General features: G+C 39.4%; 1 protein-coding gene across 2 annotated transcripts; it reads right to left on the reverse strand.

Annotated features, from left to right (window-relative positions):
* Nucleotides 1–3,734: 3,734 nt before the first annotated feature.
* LOC104527352 (inter-alpha-trypsin inhibitor heavy chain H3) lies at nucleotides 3,735–26,109 on the reverse strand. 2 transcript variants are annotated; one of them, XM_029085719.1, is made up of 21 exons: nucleotides 26,020–26,109; nucleotides 21,576–21,599; nucleotides 20,253–20,419; nucleotides 19,096–19,200; nucleotides 18,516–18,678; nucleotides 17,478–17,588; nucleotides 16,698–16,823; nucleotides 16,004–16,120; nucleotides 15,074–15,242; nucleotides 14,623–14,748; nucleotides 14,191–14,372; nucleotides 13,417–13,602; nucleotides 12,665–12,804; nucleotides 12,109–12,263; nucleotides 9,874–9,912; nucleotides 8,517–8,561; nucleotides 7,797–7,910; nucleotides 7,000–7,204; nucleotides 5,729–5,901; nucleotides 3,961–4,072; nucleotides 3,735–3,864 (listed from the first exon to the last, which is right to left on the reverse strand). In XM_029085719.1, exons 1-21 carry the CDS (start codon nucleotides 26,107–26,109, stop codon nucleotides 3,735–3,737), a joined length of 2,679 nt encoding a protein of 892 aa, XP_028941552.1. The 2 variants fall into 2 exon arrangements, with proteins under 2 accessions (XP_028941552.1, XP_028941554.1); XM_029085721.1 differs by lacking the exon at nucleotides 9,874–9,912 and having other exon boundaries at nucleotides 8,517–8,542; nucleotides 12,057–12,263.
* Nucleotides 26,110–27,612: the final 1,503 nt, after the last annotated feature.

The following is a 27,612-nucleotide window of genomic DNA, read 5'->3' on the forward strand; positions in this document are numbered from 1 at the left end:
TGGTTCTGTAACAAGGTTCACAGCTGATGGAATTAGCAATAGGATGACCCGAGGGGATGGCAGCCCACGCTGGCTGCAGTCCCCTTCATCGCTGCAAAGTTTCTGAGGCTCAGTTTTAAAAATGTCTGCAAAACAGACATTGACTTGTTGTGAAACCACCTCGGACTTGTTGCAAACGACAGCATTTCAACCCTGAAACTTAGCAGCCTTGTTTGGCACCGTTTCGTATGACATTTTGCAAACATTGGAAGATGTTCTACAAATAACGAACAACTCAAACCAACACGTGGTGCAGGGAGGTAACATTTCAGAGGAAATGTACACACAGATGCCTCTGCCTGTGGAATGCAAGTTGTAATTTTAGCCTTCAGTTTTCATAAATTTCGATTCCAAAATTATTTTGTGTTTTAGAATTTCAGTTCCTGTGTATCTTTGAACCCATAAATATGCCGGCATTGTAGAAGGTTTAACAAAAGTTGCTTTCTATTCTGCCAATAATATGTAACTGGAAAAAACCTTATTATTGTAAAGCAATGTACTAAAAGAGAAGGAATTTCTTGCCAAATCAGAAAGATAAAGCGAACTGTGTAATTAGAAGCCTGTTTTTAAAAAAGAATTGTGTAGACACGATGCCAAGATATGTTTGTGCGAATTGCTGGTACTTCCAAGATGCAGATTTGGAGATGCAGATTTGGCTGGACAAATTACACAACAGACAATGTGGAATTTGGAAACTGGAAACACCAGATTGCTTGCTTCACCACATCATAAACAGGCTTACCAATTTGAAAAGCAGATTATTTCCATTATAAATGAAGTTGGTATCTGAATTACATGCTGTTGGCACTGGCTTTTATCAGCAGACTTACTGCAAATTAAAAATTCCCTGCTTTCAGCTACAGGGTCTCTATGTGTTGCCTCCTCCACCTGCCTGCTAGCTGCAGGGGTAGCAAATAGCACTGGAATCGGGGAGCAGCGAGGCACGGCTGCACCTTTCACTGGTCCCCTCCGCTTTAAGTGAGGCTCAAGTGTGCACAGACCATTCTTCAGAGCTGCTCTTCTAACCCATCTGCTAAAACCTGCAGTGCCCAAGGTTCCTCAGGCACCCCAGGCAGCTGGTTTTCCTGTCAGTGCAATTCTCCTTTGCCACAAAGAAGCGGACCCTGCTAACTTGGATAGATGGGAAGAAAACCTGATGTCAGCCTTCCTCACAACAACTTTTTATGTAGTTGGGGTTTCTAACCCCTCTTCCTACAACTTCTCTGCAAAGCTGTTCCTACCCTCTGGACTGCACCCCACGTGTCTGCACTGCGCTGAGGTGCTGTGCCCAGAGCTGCACAGGGGACTGTGCCCAGAGCCACCCCTGCCCCATGGATCCTCTCGCCAGCTGTACCCACAGGGGCGTCCATCTTCTGCAGCAACGTGTCGTTGGTGTGTCCGGCTCCTGCGACTCCCAAAGCCCTTCAGCAGAGCTGCTCCCCTCTGCACATCTGCTTTCTGTTCTGTAAGTATGTTCCATTTCACTCTTTTGTCACTTGAATTGTGTCTTATTTTGTTGTTTAGTCACTCTCCTCCTGTCCTTTCCAAGCCCCAAAGTGAGTTCTGATGGGCTTCTGATTTCCTACGCACCCTTCCCTTGCTCAAGAAGCTGAAGGCAGACACAGTAATGAATACTTTGCATTCTATGATTTCTAATTCTGAGGGAGGATACACAGTGTATCCTCTCTTTTACACTCCTCTCTTTTAACCAGCATTGTACCAGTTGGTGGTAGGAGTAAAATTTTTATCTAACTGTAAGCATCTGTCTGCCAGTTCTCTCTCCTGTTCTTGTCATCTTTAGCTCCATTTGCAGTGATCTCCTGCGCTGCAGGGATCTTGGAAGAACTACATCTTAAAAAGGGGATTTTTCTATCATCTCCACCAGCATAAGCAGCAGTTTTTCAGGCTGCCACGGAAGCCATGTATAAGCAGACTGCAGCCCCTGAGGTCAACTTCTGGGTGACAATTCAGTCACAGCCGACAAGATTCCTGCCACCACTGGAGATTTGCCTCATCCCCATGCATTAAACAGGAAAGCTCTGCCTCAGGCTGTGCCTTGTGCTTGAACTTAGCCAGCCAGGTAGGTCAAGATCTGCTGTCCACTGCTGGTTTTTTTTTGTTTTCATGGAGCAAGTGAGGACAGGACCAGCCCTGATGGGCAGTACCACAGCTCCTATCTCAGGATCCATCATAGATCATTGCTTTATTTTATTTTATTCCGTCTAATTAATTATCTTAGAAGAAAAATTCAGAACTGTTTAAACTTAACCTTACCAGATCCAATTTTCTGGTCGTCTTTCATGCCTTCCTGTTTCTCTCCCTGCTTTCCTCATTTTTCAATAACTTACTACCTTCTGTAGAAAATACTGTTTTCTTTCCTCATTTTTGTCTGAATTTAGCAGGCAGAGATATTTAGTCCCTGTGATAACCCCCCCTGCCCACAAGAATGGATTTTATTTTTTTTTTTCCTACAAAACTTCTGCTTTTAGTAAAGGGTTTTGTTCCTGGATAAGGCCTGTCTCTCCTATAAATTTAACAGAAAGTATATTTTTTTCCTCTGTCTTCTTTTTCCTTTTTGATTTTTCTGTTGCATTTTTGTTCACCTCTACCTTTGTTGTTCCAATTTAAGCCATCACATCTTATGTCCTCTCTGTTTTCCCACTGCACTCCTCTTTCCTCATGTGTGTCTGCATTCTAGTTTCCCACACAATGACTTTCTTCTCCTTGTCATGTAACAGTATGGAAATTTTCTACTTTGTCATGTGAGACCACAATTGTTTTGCTATGGCTGATTTGATTACAAGAAAACTCAGAGTAAATAATAAATCTGCTTCTTTTCTGCTTTAGAACTAATAGGTTACAATTTCTTCCAGTATGAAATGAATATATAAATAAATGGGACATTTCTTGCCCTGAAATACATACATAAATTCTGTGATGGGAACAAATGGAGGAATTTTACTGGAAGATGGTAAGGCTCTTACACAAAAAAAAGATACTGTCCAAAAGATAGCTGTGATTACTTAAATGTGAGTGCTGTTTGGAACTGTGGTATTTCAGTCATTTATAGAGGTACAGGCATTTGAAGTTCAGTTCAAATTAAAATACCGTAATGCAGAAGCCCTGGATCTAATGGAGTTCCAGGAGTGATGGCGCTGCACCAGGACAGTCAAGTGGTCAGATGGTTTTGAGAACTACTGAATTATCTTGAAATATGTGCTGGTCTGTCACCTGTCCTCGTGTGGAATGTCAAAATGCATCTGGCACCTTGGGCTTTGTGAAACTGGAATGAAAACACTGATAGCTGTTGGAATAACAGAAGGCGGCATTAAGTATTGATGCTTTTATTTAAATCACTCCTGACACTCAGTTATTGATTTAAAATTGGATAGAGTGTTTCTGTTAGGTTTTACTAAGTAACATCTTCAGTCAGAATTTTAAAACTAGGAAGTTAATTCAGTAAAATGAGGATATTTCTGGGGTTGAGTAACATCTGTGCACACAAGCAGAATAGCTGGTTAGCACTTCAGATTTGATCAAATATGCAGGAAAACTCCCTGTGAGAACCTGTCATGTCTTGGCATTGCCAAACACGGTGAGCTTATGTATTTTTAATAGTTCTTAAACATTGAAAAATACTATTCTTTCAGACAAATTCACTGTATTCCCATGAATTTGGAGGAAGTGGTAGTTGTTTAAAACAGACTGGAAACAATATAGTCCGTATGAACACCATCTATCAGCCCAGCTCCATTGTTATGAACAAACCAGCACGGAACATCAACACCCTGGTTAGGATCTCTCCCGTAGTCCTTCTGCCAGCCCCTGGAAGGGAAAATAATGTCAGTACCGAAGCAGAAACTTGCACTTTAACAAGGTAACCTTTCCTAAGTCTTTGCTAAGGACTTAATTATTTTTTACCTTGTTACTGTCAGTTCATTGTTTTTAATAATCATTGTGGCATCTGGTTTCTTGGGATCAGACCCACGATGAATTTCAAGTATGGTGAAGTCAATGGGGTGGAAAAACTGTCCTAAAAATACAAGCCAAAATTACCATTTCAAGCATTTTGCACATGTTAAAACAGAAGCAAACCAAACAGAAACCCTGGAATTTCTACATTCCCCTGCTGTTTGCCATGTCCCCTCAGGATTTTGAATGGAGAAGCAAACACCAAGCTTTGTGTAAGGCTGAACATATGCCTCGGGTATTATTTTCTTTCTATAAACTAGAATTCTACACATATCGTCTGGATTTAAGTTATGCACAGCACTCAGATATCTTTTAGATATCTTTTAAGATATCCTCACTTTGCATCTTTTCAGTTGTATTTATTACATACTCTCCAAGTCTTTAGCTTTTTTTTTAAATCAAATAATGTATGTGTTGATCTCTGAAATTTTTTGATGTGATTATGCTCAGGACAAGGCTGACATCTAATGAATTTTTGCACTCCTGCCAGGATTAGCTTTTGTACACTTTTGCCCTGTCTGGACTGGTGCTGGATGCTGCTGGTGCTTTGAGTGCTATAACAAGCACAGATTTTAGATTACTTGGTGAAGTACAGAGGCAAAGTCAAAGATGATGAAAATAGCAGTGAGATGGGTAAGTCAGTGAACTGTAACATGCTGTACCCACAGGTCACATGGGCTTTTGCAATTTTCTTGCTACTTGCAATTCATATGGTAGCAGAGTAACTTCTGTGTGAAGTTATTTAGCCTGAGGAGACTGGAGCAGGAAAGCACAAATAACATCCCATCCTTATTCTGCTCTTTTTCTGTTTCGTTACAGCATTTCCCGTGATGAATGGACCTAACATGCACTACCCTGATACCTGGGCTCACCCTCCTCAGGATTTGAAGTGCGTGCCAGGACTGGGAAGAGTAAGTTGACAGAGTTCATTAGTTTCCACAACGAGTAAACTTATTTACCCAAAATGAATGTTTGCTGCCCTCACCTGATTTTGTAAGTGAAAATTGGAAGGCAAGGGAAAATGGCTGCTACCTGTGTACTCTCCAACAGAGAATGCACACCACCAAATCCACTACACTGGCAGAAAACAGGTCAAAATTTTGATCCCTGAATTACCAAATTTGCCTTCTACTGGAATAAGGAATGTTAGCTAACATGAGGGAAATCCTAGACAATACAAGGCACTGTGATTTTAATAAATGCTAGTAAACCCTGCTATACCTTCCAACTTCTGTTCTTACAAGGATACACTACTTGGTGTTTGGCAAATTTTGATCGAGCAAACACATGTATTTCCTCAGAATGCTCATACTTAGAAGAAAGGTGATAAGATGAAAGGAGAGATCAAATATTCAGGAGACTGGAGGAATAGCGTAGTAGGAAAATGAAAGGAGAGATCAAACCATCCGAGAGACTGGAGGAATAGTGTAGTATGAAAATAACAATCTGTAGCTGGGATTTAGCAAGATAAAGAGGGTTAAAGACACCAGTGAGGTCAATGGACGCTAGTGATTTCAGTGGCAGCAGAGGAATTTATGAAACGATAATGCATAAAGTCTGCCCTGAATACTTTGTCAGAAATCTTAGTAAGGCCAATCAACATCATCTTGGTTTCCTCCACTAGCTCAGTTCAGAAAGGCTAAGTACAAAATTGTGTCTAGAAATTTTGTAGCATCATAAGGAAAGATGAGCATGAAAACACCAAAGGAAGTCATACCTAATAATCCATGGGTCTGTTCAGACAGTTTATCACTGTCCAATGTATACAGTCCTAGGAAATCTTGGTGCAGAGGATGTTTCTTCCATACTTGGTGCAAAACAATAACAAATGAGGCACCACTGCCCATTTTGAGCACCAGATTTTTTTTCCTGTTAATTATCAAAGTTAAACTGAGGGGAAAAAAAAAAAAAGAAAAACAATTTAGGGAATTGTGCTTGAGAAGAAGCACCATGTCCAACAAACAAACGTGGCTTTATAAAGTGCTCAGTGTTTCTTAAAATGGAGGTTTTGCTGCCTAGTTTGGTCCATGTGAATCTGTGTGTGTTCACAAACAGTCCAAAACTCCTACTAAAAGACACTATAAAAGGCTACCTGGCCTTTAAAGTTTTCAGCAAGATGTTTCTAGCAAAACTCATCATCTGACAGCACAATTAGTCACAGGTAGGTTAGTGATATGTAGATACAGCACCTGATGCTCGGTAACAGAAATGTTATTGATAAAACCATCACTTCCTTGCCTGGATGCTACCTGACACCTTTTCCTTTTGTTTTTCAGAAAAGACAACTCCTAAACTGTCTAGGTTAGTGCTAGGGTAAGGAAGCTTTGCTTCTGAGTGTGTTAGTGGTGTCATCAATGTGGCTGGCATAATAAAAAACCCCAAGTATTATAAAAAATAACCCAAGTATGCTGTATGAATAACAGCTTTGCTCCAGTGCTCTTTCTGTTGCAGTACCATGCTTTGGGAAGGCAGTAATTTTGTTCCAGGTATACAATGAAAATGTAAATAAGGAGGAGGAGATGCTGCCCATTCCTTTTCTAAACTTCCCTTTGCGCAGGTATAAATGATTCTGTAGGAGATAAATCCTGTGAAAAATACACCTGCTGACAGGGCAAAATGTACCTATTCTATAAATATCACAATTTCCATTTCTTAAAATGGAGATTGTTTAGGGCACACTATTATGTCTGTTTGAAAGTTTACATGCTATGTCTAAAGTTACTCTTTAAATATTTGTAATTAAGCACAATACCAAATCTAGTTTTACCTTAGTCATAGTTACAGAAAATCGGGGAAAATTCCAAGCAGAGGAATTTATGAACAATCATTCAGCAGTTACACAACAAAGTGGAGAGCAGAATCCAGCAGGACTTGAATCAGTTTCTTTTGTATATTCAGACAATAAATCTTAAAAATATATTATTGATCAACACTTTAAAAAGCGCAGAGAGTGATACAGGAGCCTGATGCTCTTTCTGTAAGCCTTACCCTTCTTGCTGCAAAGTGACTGAGTCCAGCCAGGTGAAACCTGTTTTTTCATTGCCGTTTTGAAATGTGATCTTCTCAGGAGTTACTGTCAGTTTTAAATCCAGGTGCTTATTTGCAATGCCAAGTTTTCCAAAATAGGTGTTTTGGATCTTTGCATCACTGTTTGCTCTCTTATCACCAATGAGTTCTCCATTGACTGTGATGCCTAATATAAAAAGGGAACACCAGGTATTGTTTTATAGATAGGACCTGATCAGCCGGTGTCGAGGAGTGTCATGGAAATTATACAACAACTCAAGGAAACAAATAAGAGTTGAAAAATAAATCAGAATTGCTTGTGCATGTTTGTGCCAAAGTACAATAAAGAGTTGGAGACTGTCCTGTGTTTCCACAAAGACAACAAACAACCACTTTATTGAGAAAAGTTCAGTATTTCCTAGAGCACAAAGAGTCTGTGATGGGCACAAATAGCCTCTGTGCCATCAGTCTCTCTTTACCAAGTATTCTGTGAAATGGCAACCTAAGGATTATTTTATTGCTTGTCCTATTACTCACTGAGACAAATTATGTCTCTTAACTCTCACAGTGGATTTCCAACAAAGTTTAGAAGTTCATTTTGCTCCAAGAAGTGAAAACACGGTCATGGTAATCGTACCCTATCACAGCTACAGGAACTTTTACTAACTTTGCTGGGAAAAAAGCTTACACAGCATAAAAGAGAGAAATAGCCTTTAAACAGAAGACTTTTTTTTAATAAGTATCCTGGTTTACTGTACTTTTAAAAATTAAAAACTCACCTGTAACTGGGTCATTTATTAAATTTAACACAGCACCTGGGTTTTCATTGATATTGAAACAAATGGCATCTTCTTTTTGTGGCACTGATATAATGAAGTGTGGATCTCCATCAACTGTAAAGGCAAATCACCGATATTTGTATAGTGATAAACATGTTCAAAGTTCCACAAGAACATTTAATGTTGTGGCAATGGAACTGCTGATACTGGGGACCAGCAGGAACTGGTCCCTGCACAAACTATACACCCAGCTTAGTCCAGCCCATCCTCCAGAGGAGCAGTGGAGACCCAAGAGAGCTGCTACCATCTCCCCAAAGTGAATTACAGCCTTTTTCCCCCTCACCTTTCCCAGGTACATGACATATACCCTGTGTCTCTTGACCAAAATTTGGCACATGCATTGTAGGTTCAGGATGGCCAACTCTAAGTGCTTATCTCTGAGGGCTATGAAAGTATTACTGAGAGAACAGGCAGTTACCAACACAAAGCCTAGTGATGGGAAGAAGGACTCAGAAAATGGTCATACATAATCTCAGTGACTTGATCTTTAAAATCATTTAGAGATGTTTAAAGTAAATTGAAAGACTAGCCCCTTGGAAATAAAAAATGGCTGCTTTTGTGGAAAGGAATTATCTAAAAGACTTGTAAGAATTGTGCAATTTAGTCTTTAAATAGCCTCTCCTGTACTCCTACTAAGCAGACACTACTCAGACTACTCACCACTGGTATACCACGTGGGCTGTGACGTATATTGGTAAGATACTTGTGGAGCCACAGAGAGAAAAGAAAAAAAAAGTTAGAAAAACTCACATCAAAATGGAATATTTACACACTATTTGCACAGTATATGTAAGATGTCAGGAAGTTAATAAGGTAGGTAAATTGCTAATTCCATCCTAGTTTTTAAAGCATATAGTCCATGGAATGACAGTTTGTGCCTCTTTTGAGTCAAGCAAAGCTTCAGGATAGAAACAGATTTCACTTGTAGTCTAAAGGTGTCTAAAGGTAGTCTAGAGTTTTGAGGGTTTCCACAAGGCCCAAGTAATTTATCTGTAGGACACAAATGTCTCAGACTTAAGGATTAAGCTGTCTATCAGACAGGAAGTGCATCATCCATTGAAAACTTTCAAGGTTTTGATATTTGCTCTTTTTTGCTGGAATTAAGTCTTTTCAATGAAGACTTGAGAAAACTAGACAGAGACAGAGAGAGAGATTGAGAGACTGAGACTAATCTCCAGAGCAAAAACTTACATCTAACTCTCCCATTTCCAGGATTGCCCAACCAGCAATTGGAAGGGTCAGTTGCTCTCTCTCTTGAATAAAATAGTTTATTTTTGTATGAGTAATGGAACATATTAATTTAGACAGAGAGCTCATGTAATAGTCCCTTGCTTTATATAATTCCAAAGGAGATGGAAATTCAAGTCCATCCTCTGTTCTTGGGATGATGGTTTGATGAACTGGCACTTACTCCTTAAAAGCGATTTAGCTGAAACTTTTTCATCTGGTATTGTTCAACCTTTAATTCTTGTTTTTAGCAGTGAGCAGAATTTGGTAGCATTTGTTAAAATTCAGTTGTAAACCCAGAAAAGGCAGTTTCTATCTCTCCAGTAATTCCAGTTGTCTGAATCAATTTCCTTTGACAGAAGCTGCTTCATTCAGAAACTTAAACTAATGACTTACCTGGTACAGCAGCTGCGACAGCCTCTTCTGTGAATGAAACAAAACACTACTTTAGAGGCTAGAAAGAATAAAAAGCAATCTCTCCCACTTCCTTTCTTCCACCAAAACCAACTCCAAAATCTTGTAATTATGTATGAATTTCTAAATATCTATAAAGAAAAACTTAATCAGAACAGTTTTAGTAATGCAACAAAGCAAATGTCACAAACAGGCAGAAAGCACACCCTACTCTTCAGCAAAAATGTTACTTCTCCAAAGGCCTGGGGTCTGCTCTGTAAGGGGCTGGGACAACCTGCTCTTCTCTGATTCCTCTGTGCTGAACTGTACTGCAGGGAAGTCAGTAAGCCTTACCCAGCTGCTTCCACATCTTTCTAGTCTTCTACTCTTTTTACATCTGAAGCTATGGAGGGGTGGCTGAAGACAGGGCTCTGTGCTGAAGAAACAGCAATCACAGCATCAACAAAGACATCTCTACAAGACTGCTACAGAAGGGGATCTGGGAGTCAACAGCACTCGCCCTGGAGAGCAACTCGGTTGTACTGGGCCTGGACTTTGTGATGGTGCAGTGCTGCAGTTATCAGAGATAGAGGAACCACACTCAAAATGGTATTTGCAAACTTCTCCAGCTGAAAAGTGTTTAATCTGTTTATAACATAGTCTTGATTTATTCAACCAGGAGTTTTATGAAAATACTGCATCCTAGATCAAGGAAGTGATGCAGGAAATCCATCTCTAATGGTTAAAAATATTAAGTAAATTTAATAAGAAATGTATGTACCTTCAGCTGGTACCGTGGGCAGGGAAGAAGTAAAAGGAAGAAAAAGAGAAATATGCAATTTCAGTTATATGATTAAACAGGAAGGATTCTGACCGTGTTAAAACACATTCTAAGACAACAAATTAAAACTGTTTGATAATTCAAACAGGTATTGTCAATCTTTTACAATTCCACTTCTTCCCAGTGATACAACTCAATATTTGTAGATCAAACAGAAACACACTGAAAGTAAAAAGCTGTTATACGGGGCACCAAAACTGCTATTAACTGCATATGATAAGCACACTATTAGTAATTGTTTTATTGTTATGCCACTTCCACGTTGCAAAATGTTCCTTATTGGTTTTATTCTTTTGCAGTTTTCAAGGCATTTGCATCATTCCATCAACACTGGCTGGGTGATTCAGTAATCCTATTTGTGAATCCAGACTCTAGTGCGTGTAAAAATTATTTCCTTTTCTTATACAGCAGCAGTGTTTTGAGTATTTTCTCCTATTACTGCTCCATACTTGCCATACACAAAGAGGATTTACTTGGCAAGAGGTTCAGAAAAGGCCTTTGCACTACAAGTACCTGGAAAGGGAAAGCAAAGAGCTGAAGATCACTCTGAGTGGATGCCTCTTCTCTCGGATGTTTGGGTAAGTTTTTCCATCTTATGAGTACAGCTGTAAACTTTAAAGTCGTTATACTGTATAGTGACTTGAATGTTAAGTTAAATATGAAGTGTTTTTATGTCAGTATCCTATTATGATAGTTACAAAAAATAATACAAAAATTTTATCAGCAGAATGCCTGAAGAATTATTCAGAATTGAAGGGCACTCAGCAATTAATTGGTTTCAGAACTTAGTCCAGTTGAAATAAAACCCCATTAGCCTCCAGTAAGTATCTCTGTTATGCTTAAGTTAACCTTAAGTTACCATGCCAGATTGAGGAGATGAGAGTTTTTCACCTAGAAGCCAGCACAGCACCCACATAGAGCCTGAGAGGAACTTTTAGGGGCACTAAGCAAAAGTTTGGGGAAAAAATAATAGATGCTAATAGAAGAGATTGAGAAACCTCACAAGAGGTTTGTCAGACCTGTTGAATGAGGGTGAGATGAGAATGGCCTGAACAACACATACAGACGAGGGCAGGGTGGCTTTGGGGTGCACTGAGTGGATAGCATTTGCCTTACTTTGCTAAAGAGGAACAGAGTCATTTTGTTTCACACAGATTAAACAAAGAGGCTGAACTCTGTGAAAGCACAGTGGTTTTCTGAGCAAGGAGTTAATAATCAGCCAAGTATCAGAGGAGTTGAGAACAAATTGTTCACTTTCAATATAATAGCTTCTCTTTCTGCAATATATATGAATACTGTGTTATACTGTGTTTTACAGATATAATCTCCATCTTTTTATAACCTGATACATCCCGCACGAGGAAGATCTCATGCAAATTTTCCCCTTTCATGTAGAAAGATGTTACTGCATCTACCTCTAAGCTGAAGTATGTAGAAAAATAAAGGAGAAAGCAATGTGAACTAAACTGAATATACCTGGATTATTGGGTTAGAACTGCTTCTTGGTTTTCAGATTTTTTTATGTCATTTTTTTTATACATTTAGCTTAAAACACACGTATTTTGAATTTGTAGTATTTTGCCTGTATGATTTAGTAATGAAGGATGGTTTGATGGAAATGACCTTTACAATGAAAAGTCATTTTGCACAAACCACACACGTGCAAGGCTTGGAAAGCAGATTGTTTCAGATACGTGTTTAAAATGAGCCCACACAAAAGCCTTTCTTTAGGAGACCATCAAAGGAACACTTGGCTTCCCAAATAAAGTAAAATCGTGCAAATGTCCATACCTTCAGTGGGTTTATCAGCAATCCCATCTTGATTGTTGTAGTCTTCTGGCTTTGTTACCACCATGGATGTCAGCGGCGTTACAAACTTGTATTTTAGTGAGAGATCCAGGGCTTTGGCAGTCAGATTCTCCTTTTCTTCTCCTGTAGCTGCAATGCTGAATACAGGTAGAGACTCCTAGCATCAATGATTGCTAAATTACTCGCTGAACTCCGGATGAAATCTTTTTCTTTAAAGTGAAGTTGGTTCTCTACAGATCATTTATCAATAGGGAATATTTGTTACAGTCTAAGAGCTCTACTGATTCCACTGGCTACCCAAGAAAAAAGGCAAAGCTGTGCTTTATATTTGCAATAATTTAAAATTGTTTAATTTGGAACCTGAAAAAGGAATAATAAGCTTGGGGAGGAGGATATGTTGGGGGATTTTCCTTACTGTTTTTTATGCTTTCCCAGTGGCACCTCGGTGTGATGTGAATGTCAGCTTCACATCCTAGAAGTTGCACCAGTCAGATGGCTTAACGAGTTCACAGTTAAATGTTATTCTAGATATAATTACCGTTTTTCCAGGAGTTGTTCTATGGTGAGATAAGCCCAGAGCCTTTCAATGTAATCTCCAAATATGTATTCTTGTTCTTGGAAAGCTTTAGCTGTTTGCTCAGCATCTTGTTGTGTAGTATATGACAGGGCATCATTAGCCTGTTAGGAATATGGAAGCTTCTCTGTATCATACGTAGCCAGGAACTTCCAGAACCTCCCAAAATCAAGACATTCACAGCTGAAAATCTTCTTAAATTGAAAAACAGTCTGGTCCTACACAGCACTTGCCCAGGAAATTGTCAGTGTTGTATCAGAACCTTTGTTCCATTGTTTCTGTGAAGGTTAGTAGTGAACACTACAGGACATAATGCTGTTTCCAAATTCACATGGCATTTTTGTTCAATAGAATTTGGCTACTCAGGATTTAAATTATGATGTGATTTCATATATGAACATGATCAAGCAGATATGCTGGCTAACTTACTAATAATACATTATTTGTATTTGAAATATACCTAATTTCATATAATGTATTTAATACACCACAGTGCATGAGGCATATGTGCAGTTCACAGTGTTTATGGTAACATAATCTACAATATGTTTGTGTTGTGTTTCTTCAATATTAGGGGCAAATATTTTTACAGAATCCAGATCTGGAGAGGTATTTAGATCACTTGGTCTGTATTAGAAGCAGACTCCTATTTTAAGAGGAAGGCATTTTATGTAGCAAGGAAATATCTTACTTAAGTCAAATAAATCCATACTTACACCTTCACCTCTCACATCGACAGACAAACTGTTTTGGTTGTTGTCTATAAAGCGCCCAGCCACCACAATCTCTGACCCATCATAGAAATGCTTAAAATTGTTTTTAGTTAGGTCTGATATTTCATTTTCTGGGTAGTTTAACTCCACATCCGTGAGCATGGGATTTGACACTTCATCATAAAAACCCTACAGGATAAAAAAAAATAAGGTAAACATTTAACTATCATTGTTTCTTTGATTCATAGGTAAATCTGTACCCAGAAACATCTTGCTATTACAGCAATGAAAACTAAAAGTGTATTTTAGAAGAAATATTTAAATATTCAGTTAAATCTCAGAGTACAAGGCCTAAAATCTACAAATAATGGAAATTAGAAAGCACGTAAAAACTCTTCAGTCTTGCTGTAGAGTTAAGAGAGGAAAAATACCTCAGAACGTGCTGTGGATGATGAGCGACCTGTGAGGTATGGGAGATATAATGACGGCAGCAATTGTGCTGCACATGGAAGTGACCTTCAGAACCATGACTTGTGTCACCCTACGCCCAGTTTTGAACCCTCTTTCATAGCCACAGTATCTCCCTTTTACTTCCACTTCCTGCTTATGTAAGGGAAGGGGAAAATTAAATGCAACTAATATTCTGATTGCAGCAGACTCTTGAGTATCTCGGTACCAGATTACACTTTGGGATTTTGATTACTTCAAAATAAGAATGTCTGTATAGTTATCTGAGTTAATGAATCTCTCATCTAATTGAAGTGGTGATTACTGTACCTGAAGCTGTAAATCTGCATCAGAGTCGGGATAAATCCGACGGGCCAATCCTTTATTCTCCAGCGCCATCTTCTCCAAGAAGTTGTAGTCAACACCATAGCCAAAACCAAGATTGTATAACGGATATTTTCCTTCGATGGCTTTTTTTACATGCGCCTGAATGTCCTGAGTATTTGATATGCCTGCATCAAACCAGAGAAAGTTTGAGTTTTCTTCAGAAATAGATAAAATTATCACAAAATGAAATGTGTCTAGTCATGATTGGATCTCTTAGGAGATATTATAAAAATCTTGGTTTAGTAGTATGATGCTGGTATAGTAGCATTTAAATAATGAAAACATCCAGAAGTCAAAGATGGAGGCCAATTTTAATTGAGCATTTTTTGGTTAATTAATTCACCCTCTTTATTATTCTACCCAACACAAACTTACCTACGTTTGGTTGGCCATCTGTTAACATGATAATTATAGAAGCGCTTCTCTTGGGCACAAGGTTTCCTTCATGAGCAGCATTCAGCATATCAATTCCCCTCATTACACCACCATATAAATTTGTCACTGCAAGACAGACATAGAAATTTGGTTTCCTGTGCACAGACAGTCAAAACAAAGGCCCATTTTTCACTGGAATCTGACAAGATCTCATTGCAGTATGAACATGGAAGATTTGGGTTTGCAAGCAAGGGGATATTTAGAGAGAAGAGTACCTGGACTTTGGAAACATAAGGAAAAGGAGGTGTCATGTTTCAAGTAAATTTCAATGTTAGGAGTGTCTCATTAGTAATAATAATAATAATAAAAAAGCTGTAACATTGTTTTCACAGACTGAATTGATAAATTAACTTACACAATGACCTATTGGCAAGTCCAGCAACGTACTTACGGCCTTCAGTGTCGATACTCCGAACAAACTTCCTTGCTTCATCCAAATTCTCAGGAGTGGCCTTGGATAATGTTTCCTTCCAGGTGTGTACTTCACTACCAAACAGTATGAAATTGAAGTAGTCATCTTCTTTAATGTCATCCAAGATTTTTAGAAGCGCTTCTCTTGTCTATAAGACAAGAAGATTTAAATGGATGGTTCAACATTTAACAAAATAGGTGCTTACAGATTTTACATTATTAATCTCTCAGTATTTGGGTATTTTTAACTTTTACACAGTATGTCATGCAAAAGTTCTGAGCTTGTTCTGCCCTTGCCAGTCCCTGTGTCTATTTCAGAGTAACTCCAGTGAAGTCAGCCAGTTGCCATGACATCTGGTAAATCTCTGTAGCTGAGAGGAAAATCAGGTCTCACGTCATGGATGGCTGCTGACACTGAGGTAAGCTGGCGTGGTCAACTGAAAGTGATGGGAAATGGGTAGCTACAGGTTGGTGGAGAAGCTCATACGCCAGCAAGCATGGGCATTTTGATGCAGCACCAAACCCTGAAAATTCTGAGCATTAGCTTAGAATGAGGAGTCCTAACTACGAAAAGAGCTGCCGTTCCCAGAGGAGACAGAACACACAACACACATAATGCACATAATACTGTACACGTTTCAGTCTGGGAACTGTTCAGTACATGTGACAGAGCTCTCTGGAAATGCTGATACGGCGAGTTTTGAACTAATAATGTTTATAAGTAAATAATATAGAATTTTGTTCTACAGTAATACTTCCAACTAGTACTTACAGTACTGAGCGTTGGAGAGGTCACAGCATAAAACCACTTGGTATAGTTAAGCAGCGCACGTGCGCTAAAAGCCACCATATCCCTCCCATCGCAACAGACGCGCTTCCGCTGGGACTCGATAGTACTGTAATAACTTACCTGTTGTATTTCCCTTCCAGACATTGAGCCACTAACATCTATTACAAAAATAACATTCTTGGGCAACTTTGGAAGATTTGTTGGTGCAAAGAAGTGTACAAAGTAGCCATTGACAATCTGAAAAATAAAATGTAAAAAAAACCCAACTAAGCAAAAAATTTGGTGTATTATAAAGATAAAATGGATAAAGAAGAAATTACTTTCATTTAGTGTCTAGCCCCAGAGCAGACTAATAGGCTTTGATGTCCCTGACTAGTCTCACCTCTGTTCATGGGCCCAAGAGCTTCATTTAGGCTTAAGCCTGAGCCTTCAGTCCTTGCCTGAGCTACAGGGCTAAGAATACCTGTCTCCAGCTGTGTCACAGCCATACCTGTTCCTGTCCATGGACTCCACTGATTTGGATCCCACCCTACAGACTGACTTCCCACCTTCACCTTGGGCTGCCTCATCACCACAAAGGTGCCTGATGACCTGGACTCTCAGTTGAATTTGACTACCATCTCTGGGTCTGCCTTGCTCAGGTACTCTGGGGAGTGGGCTTGTGCCTGGTGAAGCCTCTGTGCTGTCAGCTGTGTTGTCACACTCAGGTCCTTTTCCCTGTCCTTTAGGGCACAGCTGGCCCTCACTGCTCCCTAACCTTTACTATGCAAGCTAAGCTGTTCAACTGCTCAAAGTTTTCATCTGTCAGATTTACCTGCAAATTGTCTGGAGTTGTTCTCTTCACATCATATCTTACAGTAAAATCTCCATCCAGGACAGACTGTGAGCAGTTTCCACAGGTTCGCTGCTGATCAAGAGTTGGCTTGAAAGAGATATGCCCCTGAAAAGAAAAGCCTTCATGAGATCCGAACCTCAACAGCTGAAAATTTTCTAGAGAACACAAAGAAGTTTGCATTTTTGTAAAGCTAGTATATTTCTATTCACAGACATGAGAAGAAACTGTTTTATCAGTTTAGGTATTAGTTTGTATCCACACATATTTATGTATTTATTGATGAGTAACTGATACATGAAGGCTGCTATCTAGAGCTTTCTTCATATGTTTTCTTCCCCTCCTTCCTTGGTTCAGCCTTCCACTCTGAATGACACCTTTGACAAGCCTGTTGGGCAGTCTATGTCTTAAGAATTCTAGCACCTCCACACATGAGAAAACTACTTGTTACTAACTCAGTTCTACTGTAAGAAATAGTCCTATCAGTATCCATGTTTCCAACTACTGCTGTGGGACAAGGTTACTAGTTTGGGTACAGAACCATGCTAACAGCTACGTAGCTTCTGAACTGCATGGAGATGGCCTTCAACTTGCCAGCTTGGAATTCAGAGCTCATTTGCACAGACAAGCCTTTACTGTATTTTCTCTATTTTTTTTTCCTCTCACTTCCACTGCTAGCCACTACAGCACTTTTGCACTGACATGATTATTTCCGAATTATAAACGTAATAAATAAACTATGGAATGTGGTAGTCACTGTACCTTTTTCTCCAAAAATGTTTTTTTAATGATATTTTGTAGATCATTGGTCATGAACGTTCCTTCCGCTTCCAGGTCAGTGATACCCTGGGGCTCAAAGATATTTACTTCAATCTGAAATATTAATTGAAAATTCATTGTCACTGATTACCCCACAACTTAGCCATTTACAGGAGGATCAGCAGGGAACTAGAGATGTGAAAGAGGGATTTTCAGAAAAGCAAAAGAGATTTACTTTGGTAATTCATAATGGCAGTCCACATCCACGCTTATGTGGACACACCATCAGCCAAACAGGCCTTTTTATGCATAGAAGTTAAAAACAAAGCTAGAAACAAATACACCTTAATAGAAATATAACTTCTTTGAAAGCTAAAGACTGGAATTTTGTAAAATGACAATAAATACTCAAGTCCTTAAAAAATATAACCCAGCCATTACCTGTCAATTGTGCTCAACTTCGACTCATATTTCAGTATGACTTTTATCATAGTATGTTTAAAATAATGCTGCATGAACTCTTACAGATGCTGAGTTTTGTAATGATTTTGACACAGCATTTTCTGGGCACACAAAGAAGAAAAAATTTTGCCTTAGAGCAAGGTTTTAGCAAGGCAGATAAGAGTGATCAAAGACAAGTTTTGGCACACAAAAGCCACAGTATTCTGGGATGTGATATATGTATTACCATAATTTAAGATGATGTAGTTTCAAGGTGGTGTGACAAAGGTGTAGTTCATGCTATAAAGGCATTTATAAAAGCTATTAGTTTTCTATTTTATCCCAAGGCACCATAATGTTTCCATACATCATTTCTTTTGGAGGCTCAGCAGCTGAGACAATTTTTCAGGCTTACAAATAAAAACCTGCACTAAAGCATACTCGTGTGGTCTCCCCATGTGAGTCGTTACAAGTATTACCATGGGCCTTTAGCTCACCTGTAAACCCACAGGAATGACCACGGCACTCCACTTTCAACACATGTACAGAATTTCACAATCTCTTAAATTACACTCTCCAATCTGATAGTTTGCCATTTACCTCAAAATCTTTGACAAGCTGCTTCGGTTTTACTTTGATGAACATCTCATATTTTCCAAACTGTCGCTTCAGCAGTTCCTCATATGTGAGTTCAAAAGTTACTTTACTGGCTGCTTCAATGTTGACTGAGACAGTGAATTTTTCTGTTTTTCTTCCTGAAGCTCTGTATTTAATTGGGTAAGAAAAACAAAATCTTTATCCCTTTTCACAGTATTTATTGTTTGAGTTGGTGGAGTAAGATTATCAAAAAGGAGTAAAACAGAGATGAGAATTTTGATCTATTGCTAAAATCATACTCAAACTGTAGAATTTATTCAAGTTTCCCAGTGAGCTTAATCCCAGGAGCAGGTCATACAAAGTCAATGGAAGCTGCAGAAACAGTCTTTCCATAATTACAGATACTGCCTGCATAGTCAGAAGCTGTATTTTCTTTTTATAATTTACAATAACTCTAACTTAATGATGGTTCTTTGGTCCTGTAAAAATACAAAACCAAACTTCAGAAATATGCAGAATATTTCCAGTCTCCCAATTTGCTATGGGATGATGGTGTGGAAGCCACACAAGACATCATTCTTACTTGACAAGACCAGCAGTCTGTCCCTTTGAAACAGCCTTCTCATACTGCTTTTTTGCAACTTCTTTTTCCTTTATAGTTCCAGGATAAGTGACGCCATCAATTGTCCTGCAGATGAAAAAGTCTTAGGTTAGCTGAATGGTTTGCACCAATATATGGGAAGTTACTATAGGGAATTCTCTGCTTATGGATTGGTTTGCTAGACAGCACTTTCAGGAATGTGATATTGCCAAGATTTGAGCACTTTCACTGAAGCTAGTCTTCTCAGTGAATTTAGCTGGAATGAAGAGCTCTGTGCTCAGTATCTTAAGAGAATCTAAACCAAATTTTACTTTGAAAATGAATTAGATCAACACTGAGCTGACAGCAACACTACTTACATCTGCTATATTCCTACAGTTCAGCAGCTTGACAATCTCCTCTCACCTAATGGCAAGAAAACTCTCTGGATGAGACTCATCTGTCCAAACGTAGGTGCTACAGCTGAACACTTCATTCTTAGACTCCTTACACCATTAAACAGGCATTTCTCATAGGAGATTCATCTCATCCTATAAGAAAAGTTCTAGCATGCATTACAAGTAGTTGTGCCCTAAAAGCTGCTACTCTTTTTCACTGAAAATAAAACACGCATAGTGTGATTAGCAGAGATGGACATGTTTAAACTGAATTACACCTCATAATGGTGTGAGAATGGCATATTATTGCATATTATTTGTACTAAAGGTACAAATGTAAAGGAATAATTCTCTCAATTTCCTGCCTTTCATTCAAATATAATTTTTAAATGAAGAGATAATTAAGCTATAATGCCACCAGGGAAGCTAAGTAATGGAACTTTTCTGGTTTGATGATACCAGAGTAAGTAAGTGGTATTTCTGAAAAGCTGAATGGAACTGCAGAGGAGATCCCCTATTCCCTCAGGTCCATGATGATGAATAGAAATAACTGGAAATTAGTCATCTTCTCTATAGCTGTACCAATGTTTGCCTTTCTCCAAGTATCTTGCATGTTAAGTTAATTGTACCAGAAAATTACCCAGGAGGCATTTAGAAATCTATCAAATGGCAAAGTAAAAATGAACATTTGGGTTCAGTTTCTCACAGTTGCATTTGCACAGGTTTTTAGTCTTCTCTGACAATATTGCAATGATTACACACATGCTGAAGTTGGTGATGAAGGCTGTCTTAGGGAGTTCAACGTCAAAGAAGACTTCTTTGTGCACATTTCCACGGTTGACAGCTCGGCTGGTGATGACATTGCGGGCAAATCGGGAAGTTACTTTACTGTCAATTTTCATGCTATAGATTTCTATCCCATTGACAACCTGTAGATTGGAAAATGAGAAAGAAAAGAAAAAAAAAGCTAGTTGTTACACTGATGTCTTTGTTAATCAGCCAGGATCGTATTTTTTAAAAGAAATCACAGTAGGCCATTCAATCACTCCAAAGCAAAGCAAGGCAGACCTAATCATAAGAACTGTAGCACAGCTGTGTTTCCTTGGTTATCTATCACACTGCCATCATGGAGCTACTCCAGGAGTTACAACTGCAGCCTCTTTAACAAAACACCACCACCACAGCAAAGATATTGCCATTATAAGAATTGTTTGGTTTTTTCTCTACAGAGACTGTGACTTCTGTTTATGGTTAGTCAAAGAGCACAACTTGCTGCCACCTCACTGTATTAGTGACTGCAATTATCAGTTGAATGGATGACACCTAGAGCTGGGATATAAATAGTCATCTTGGGTAAAAATAGACCTCAACAACTGCAGACAGCTTCAAATTCCATTTTATGTTATTCTCAATTTCCTCACAACTGGGGCTCATTCTTCTTTAAAGAAGGAAATGGGTAGGGCCACATTTATTTTAGTTGAATGCTCAGGTATAAGGTTGAGGGAGACTAGATGAAAGCAGAGGTAACAACAGGTATGACTCCTTAGGCAACTCCACAACAACCAGCTCTGCTTCTTGCAGCATATCCAGCACTGGGAAGAACCCTGGGGTTTCTCTGGTGGGCCTGATCTCTGGCTGGTTGATTAAGAAGGTCCCCAAACAATCAAAGCATTTAAGCATTGCTGAGGTGGAGTCCACGTGCCAAGTGGAATCAGCCTGGGAGATGAGGGCTCTTGTCTTCCTTAGAAATAACTACAACATAAAATAAAAGTAAAAATAAAACCAACCCAGAATGGATGTCTGCTGGAGATACAGAATGTTGCTATTTATTCAGATACAATGAGGTTAAAAATCATTTGCTCATTCTCTTTCCTTGTCCAGGAGTTTCCATCAGAGCTTGGAAAGGACTGTCTAGTTGGTCCTACTGCCTACAACAAGCAACTCTGGGCTACTCCCCTTGTCACACACACTCAGGAAAATCCATTTGCTCAGACTGGACCCACAGAAATGTGTTGCAAACACAGTAAGAACATTCTTGTCATTACAAGTCTCTCAGTAGCCCGGACAAAATCAAGCCTTACTCACCAAGTCATTATCAGCATTTCGCTTCTGTAAAGAGAAAAACAGGGAAAAAATTGTAACTAAGGCAGGAAATCTTCATTTAAAAATAAATCAATTAGCACCTATGTAGGTGCCTTCTGCTTCCAAGTCAAAAGAAGTGGCCCAGGAGAAGGAAGGCTGGAGAAAGGTCCTCATTAGTAAACTGAAGCAAATTTGAGGGAAGAGCAAGCAAGGTATCTGAGACAGGTATCATTATTTTGCTTACAGCATTCCTAGTTCTGGTGCACCTTTTGGTTTTCATTGGATGTTAGTGCACCTTACATACCATGGGGTTGAAAGGTAAGTTAAACTTTGAATGTTGCTGATTTTGTGTTTTGCTCCAGTGACACAAGAAGTTATCTCCTTTCAGCTGAAAAACCTTCCCTCTGAAAAACCTGAAAAATGGACTGACTGAGAGATGAGGGGAGAGTGAGAGGCAGAGGGGCTTGAATGCTCAATGCCATTTACATTTAAATTTCATTCAGACTAAAGAACATGCTAAAATCTGCTTAATTTCCTTTCCTTGAGTATAGTTGGGCTGTGTCATGATATAAAAGTAAAAAAAAAAAGAGTATCTTGTCCTGAGGGTTACATTTGTTTCTTGGGAATTCCTGGTTTGAGGTCTTGTGGTATGTATTTTGTCTTTTCAAACTAATTCTTCTTTGGAAGAAAAAAGGGGTTTGTATCAAAATGTGAAAAACAAGTTTGCACATTTTTTTTCCAGTCACACATATATCCAAACTACCAGGCATACTAATCCTTACACTTTTTTCAGGCTCAATCCTAAATTTGTCCTGTTTCACCCCAATAGCCTCTCATTCTAACACGAACAGGTAAGATTCAGCAGGCTTACAGAGAGGAGAGGTGATCATTATGAAACGCTGCATGGAGAGAAAAAAAAGCTGTTAGAACGTTTTTTTTTTTCCATATTTGCTCCCAGAGTAGGAGCAAATATTAGAAGCTCTACAAAAATACCGTGTACTCTCTTCTGAAAGAGAGAACAGGCTTCAGACTTATTTAATGAATCACGTTAAAATAACAGCTTGTGTAACTCGGTTCCCGTAAGCTCGGCTGCAAACACCTTATCTCTTTTGGCTCTAAGAGCCTCGTGGATCACATTTTGTCCAAGCATGTTTATGTGCTCCACCAAATAGAGAGGTAAAGACCCAATAAAGCATCAAGTCAGACACACATCTCGAGTACACTGAAGGCTTTTGTTACCTTTCACAGTCAGGAGTTTTACAGGTAGGAAACTGAGACACAGAGGGTTAATTTTTTCACAGAATCACAGAATGTTGAGGATTGGAAGGGACCTCGAAAGATCATCCAGTCCAATCCCCCTGCCAGAGCAGGAACCTAAATGAGATCACACAGGAAGGCGTCCAGGCGGGTCTTGAATGTCTCCAGAGAAGGAGACTCCACACCCTCCCTGGGCAGCCTGTCCCAGGGCTCTGTCACCCTCACTGTAAAGAAGTTTCTTCTCAAGTTTAAGCGGAACCTCCTGTGTTCCAGCTTTTTTCTCAAGACACTATATTAGATCTATAGTAATGTAAAGTTTTGGGCGAGAGACTTCTCAAATGCTCTAAGAATCTGACCAAAAAGTCTGTTTACTTTTCTCTAGGTTCATCTTATTGCCATACAGGTGATTTCTGTGTGTACGTCTCTCCTGGTTCACAAACCTACACGGGCTTTTTTAATGCCTGTGTAGAGCGTGCATCAATTCAAATCCTTCCTTTCCAAACTGAAATTCTTTTCTATATCTATACTGTCATTACAGCCAATAGTTTCTCCTTACAAAACACAAACTGAGGTATGGACCCTGGGAAATGAAAAGCTGGAAGTTACTGAAATGTCAGTTTGTTTGGTACAAACTCCTCCTTAAAGTGGAACTACTAAGCAGTTTAAGAATACAAAGAACTACAAAAATGTGTTCTTTAGTTACAGATTCTGTAGTTCTGACTAGCATATGTTAAATTAAAGGATACTTTACCTGCCTTTAATTTTTACAGAATTACTGTAATTACATTCTTTATCACAATCATGGGTTCTACAGTAGTTTTGAAAGAACTTTGTTCTCATTCTGTAAATATTTTGAGGAGCACTCTGCCATTCTCATTGAAAAAGAAAATAAAGAAAAATCTCTCAGTGAAAGGTATTAGTCAGTTTGTACTTGGGCTGATCTCCAATGGAGATACTCAATCCCAGCTGGACATTGTCCTGGGCTACCTGCTCCAGCTGACCCTCATTTGCACAGGAGGGAGGATTAGCTTACTCTGTCATTCTGGGATTTTTTTCATTCTTAATAATTCACTTGCATGTAGCCAGGGACCTTACTAACATCAAAGCCATTTTAAGGTATGTGAGCAGAAAGCAATAGTGTCTCATTAGAAAATATGTTATACAATTCTAGACCAAATTAAGATTTTCATATCCTCTATCTTCTGTAATTACAGTTACTTGATAAAATCTTTCTGCAGTATTTCCACATATTTGCCAGTTGCAACAATTATTAGAAATTTTTTTTTGGTTGTATAACAGTACTAAATTCTGCTTTTGTTTAATACCATTTTGCTGTGGCAACAGCAAAGAATACAGGTGCAAAAAATCCATAGAAACTGGAGAGAAAGAACAGAGAAAAAAATAAATTTGAACTCCAAAGAAAACAGGGAGGGAAAAGAGGACTCCTATTACAGTACTTGCTGAAAGAAGCCCTGATTTTACAGCTTGGGAAACTAAAACACAGCATGACTAAAAGATTCAGCAAAGACTGCAGAGTTAACTTGAACTGACCTCTGGGAACTCACAACACCGAACGAGGTCTGTGCATATATCCCTAAGTACTACATGAGAAAAATAGAGCATGAAAATTAGTTCCAAATTTGCAGCAACATTAAAGATTTCATCATCTCAAGTGATGCTAATTGTAAATCTCAGAAAAGAGACCATAATGCAGCTAAGCTATGGAAACTAAACTTCCTTAGGAGCTGTGTAGAAGTCTTGCTGCTGCCAAAATGAGAGGGCTGTAAAAGGAAGGCTGTATCATCGCTACCTGTGCTTTGAATGCTTTGAAGATGTAGTTCTAGGGGTAGTTTTTAATCTAGAAAAAAAAACCCCACAACCTTCCCACCCTTAGAAGCTGCATGTATAGGAATAAGGTGTACAAGGACATGTAGGGATCTTTGATTTTTGTTCAATTGTCAGCAGAATTTGGTCTGCCAATTGCATTTACCTGACTATGGCTTTAAAAGCAGCTTTGACAGCTTGAAGGTCATCAGCCAGACAGACTTCCAGCCACGCTGCACCACTCCTCACTGGCATAATCACTTGTTCAAAGGAGCTAAGACCAGGATGGGGACCGAGACCTTCACACCACATACTAACCCCCTCATTTCAATCAAATTATATTTACATAAAGTATATAACAAAACCAGGAGAATCAATTGACTTTTCTGTAGTGCTCTGCATGTAAGGATGGAGCATTGCACAGAACTTTGCCCATTTTCCATTTAGAAAGGCTTTAGCATTGCAAGACATACAGACAACAACAGCTAGTATGGTAATCAGGATGAAAAAGCTACATTATATCTGGGCTAGATAATGGTTAAATAATAAGAATCCATGGCATCTCCAATTTGCAGCAATAGATCTCAAGCTGATTTTAAAAAGTCAGGTATGTTATTATCTTGATTTTCAAAGAAAAAGTCTTGACAAAGATCATAATGTAATCAACAGAAATTGACTGTAAATGGCTTTGTCCTGTTCTACCCACCAACCTACAATGCTCCCTAAAGAGATCTGCCCTCTCTAACTTTTCATAGCATGTAACTACTGAGAGAGAGGAAAATAATGTATTGAGGTGAGTAGTACTGGCCAGCAACTGAAGAAGATTAGTCAGAATGTCAGGAAGCCCTGTCTTACTCAGAGACACAGTAAAAACCAGAATGGCCCCTTTGAGCGATAGAGATATGTTTCATGTTATACTAACATGCAAACCTTTTGAGAACAGTCCTACCACGTCACTTGGATAGTGGACGTACTGATCCGGATGCCATGTTACATCTCTGTTTTCTGCTTCTTGGAGGTGTTTTTTCTCTGACATTTTGCATTGCTTTACAGGTACTAAAGTCAGTCCCCTGGCAGCACCGATTGTTTTACACATTTAAATATAAGACCATTATGTGGCAATGACAGGGAAATAGGGGAAAGTGATGCTTTTAAAAAGAGAGATAGGAGAGCTTCTTCAGACCTGATTCAAAACTGAGGCTGATAAGAGGTAAACTAGTCTGAGTCCCAAATCTGATCTTGTGTTTGCTGGTAACAGAGAACACAAAGCTCCTGGTGGCAGCACTGTATGAACTCTCTAATAAATGTTGCTAAATATCAGGAAGTTAATCTATGAAGAATCAACCATACACGGTTTATTACTTACCTTAATGTTTCTGACATGTGTTACCAAAAAGTCTGATGATGCAAAGGCGGGAATCAATAATAAAATACAAAGCAATAGATGGTTTTCCATTTTGGAAAAAAGTAAGGTCCCAATCTGAACGATATGCATGAATATATAATGCTTTATTTACTGAGTGTTAATAAATAACTCAGTGTGAAAAGCGGGATTAAACATTAGGCTTTCACGAAAAATCAAATGCTGAATTTTGAATGTTCATAACCTGCAGAATACTGTTACAAAATACTGTTAGAGAATTTACAGAATACTGCAGCAATGTCTCTTCTATGTAGTATCTCCAAACAGAAATCAGCAGCCATTTCCGTGGAGGCAACTGGGACTGATCTCTGCTCCAGTCTCACCTCTTTTCCAAACAAAAACCATCATCTTTCTGACACTTTCCTAAAGACTGTCTCTGGCTCAGATTTATTGCAGCTTTAACAAGAGTTTGCAGTCTCTTAAACCCATTTATGTTCCTCTTCAAAAACTACCTCCTGTAATCCTGCTTGTCACTCAAGTACCCGCTGTAGGGATCGTTATTTGGCACGTGTCCTGATTTGTCCAGGAACTTCCCATTACGAGCTTCCCTGTTCATCTTCATGGCTGAACCCCAGGCCCAAGCTCCCAGGGTCTTCATCTTGCACAATCAACACCCATTCCCTCTGATGCTGCAAGGCCCATGTTCTTTATTTCATAGAACCATCATAGAATGGTTTGGATTGGAAGGGACCTTAAAGATCATCCAGTTCCACCCCCCCTGCCATCAGCAGGGACACCTTCCACTAGACCAGGTTGCTCAAAGCCTCATCCAGCCTGGCCTTGAACACTTCCAGGGAGGAGCAGCCACAGCTTCCTTGGGCAACCTGTTCCAGTGTCTGACCACCCTCACAGTGAAAAACTTCTTCCTAATATCTAATCTAAACCTCCCCTCTTTCAGTTTAAACCCATTTCCCCTTGTTTTGTCATTAACTGCCCTTATGAAAAGTCCCTCCCCAGCTTTCTTGTAGCCCCTTCAGGTACTGGGAGGCCGCTATAAGATCTCCCCGGAGCCTTCTCTTCCCCAGGCTGAACATATTTATCTCGACAGCATTAATTCTCTCTTCATCTTTTTAACTGGCTTCATCTCCTCCGTTGCATGAAACACAAACTTTGCGGACTGAGAGTTAAATGCTCAGTGATAATAAAATATTCCATTTCACAGAAATTGGAGTATTTTCCATTTTTTTCCTGCAGCTTTTCCAGCTCTCCGAGGCGCGGAGCCGTGACAGGGACACAGCACAGCTCCAGGATCATCTCTTAAACCAGTCTGGAGGGTTTTAAACCAATTCTCCGCCCCACGCGAAGGTGAGAGGGCGGCTCTGTAGAGCAGCTGTGCTCAGCCGGGCCTCCCCGGCCACCTCAGGCCCCGGGGCACAGGCGGGGTGCTGGGGCCCATGGTGGTGCTGGGGGTGTTGTGGCACTGCTGCCCACAGGGCTGTCACCGTGTCCCTGTCCCCTCCCTTCTCCGGGGCTCAGCACACGAGTCTCATGGAGCAGCACAGCCAAGGACCCTCGCCAGAGACTGTTTTTGAGGGG

The sequence above is a fragment of the Antrostomus carolinensis genome, unplaced genomic scaffold, assembly GCF_000700745.2.
Source record: "Antrostomus carolinensis isolate BGI_N321 unplaced genomic scaffold, ASM70074v2 scaffold42856, whole genome shotgun sequence".
Classification (NCBI taxonomy): domain Eukaryota; kingdom Metazoa; phylum Chordata; class Aves; order Caprimulgiformes; family Caprimulgidae; genus Antrostomus; species Antrostomus carolinensis.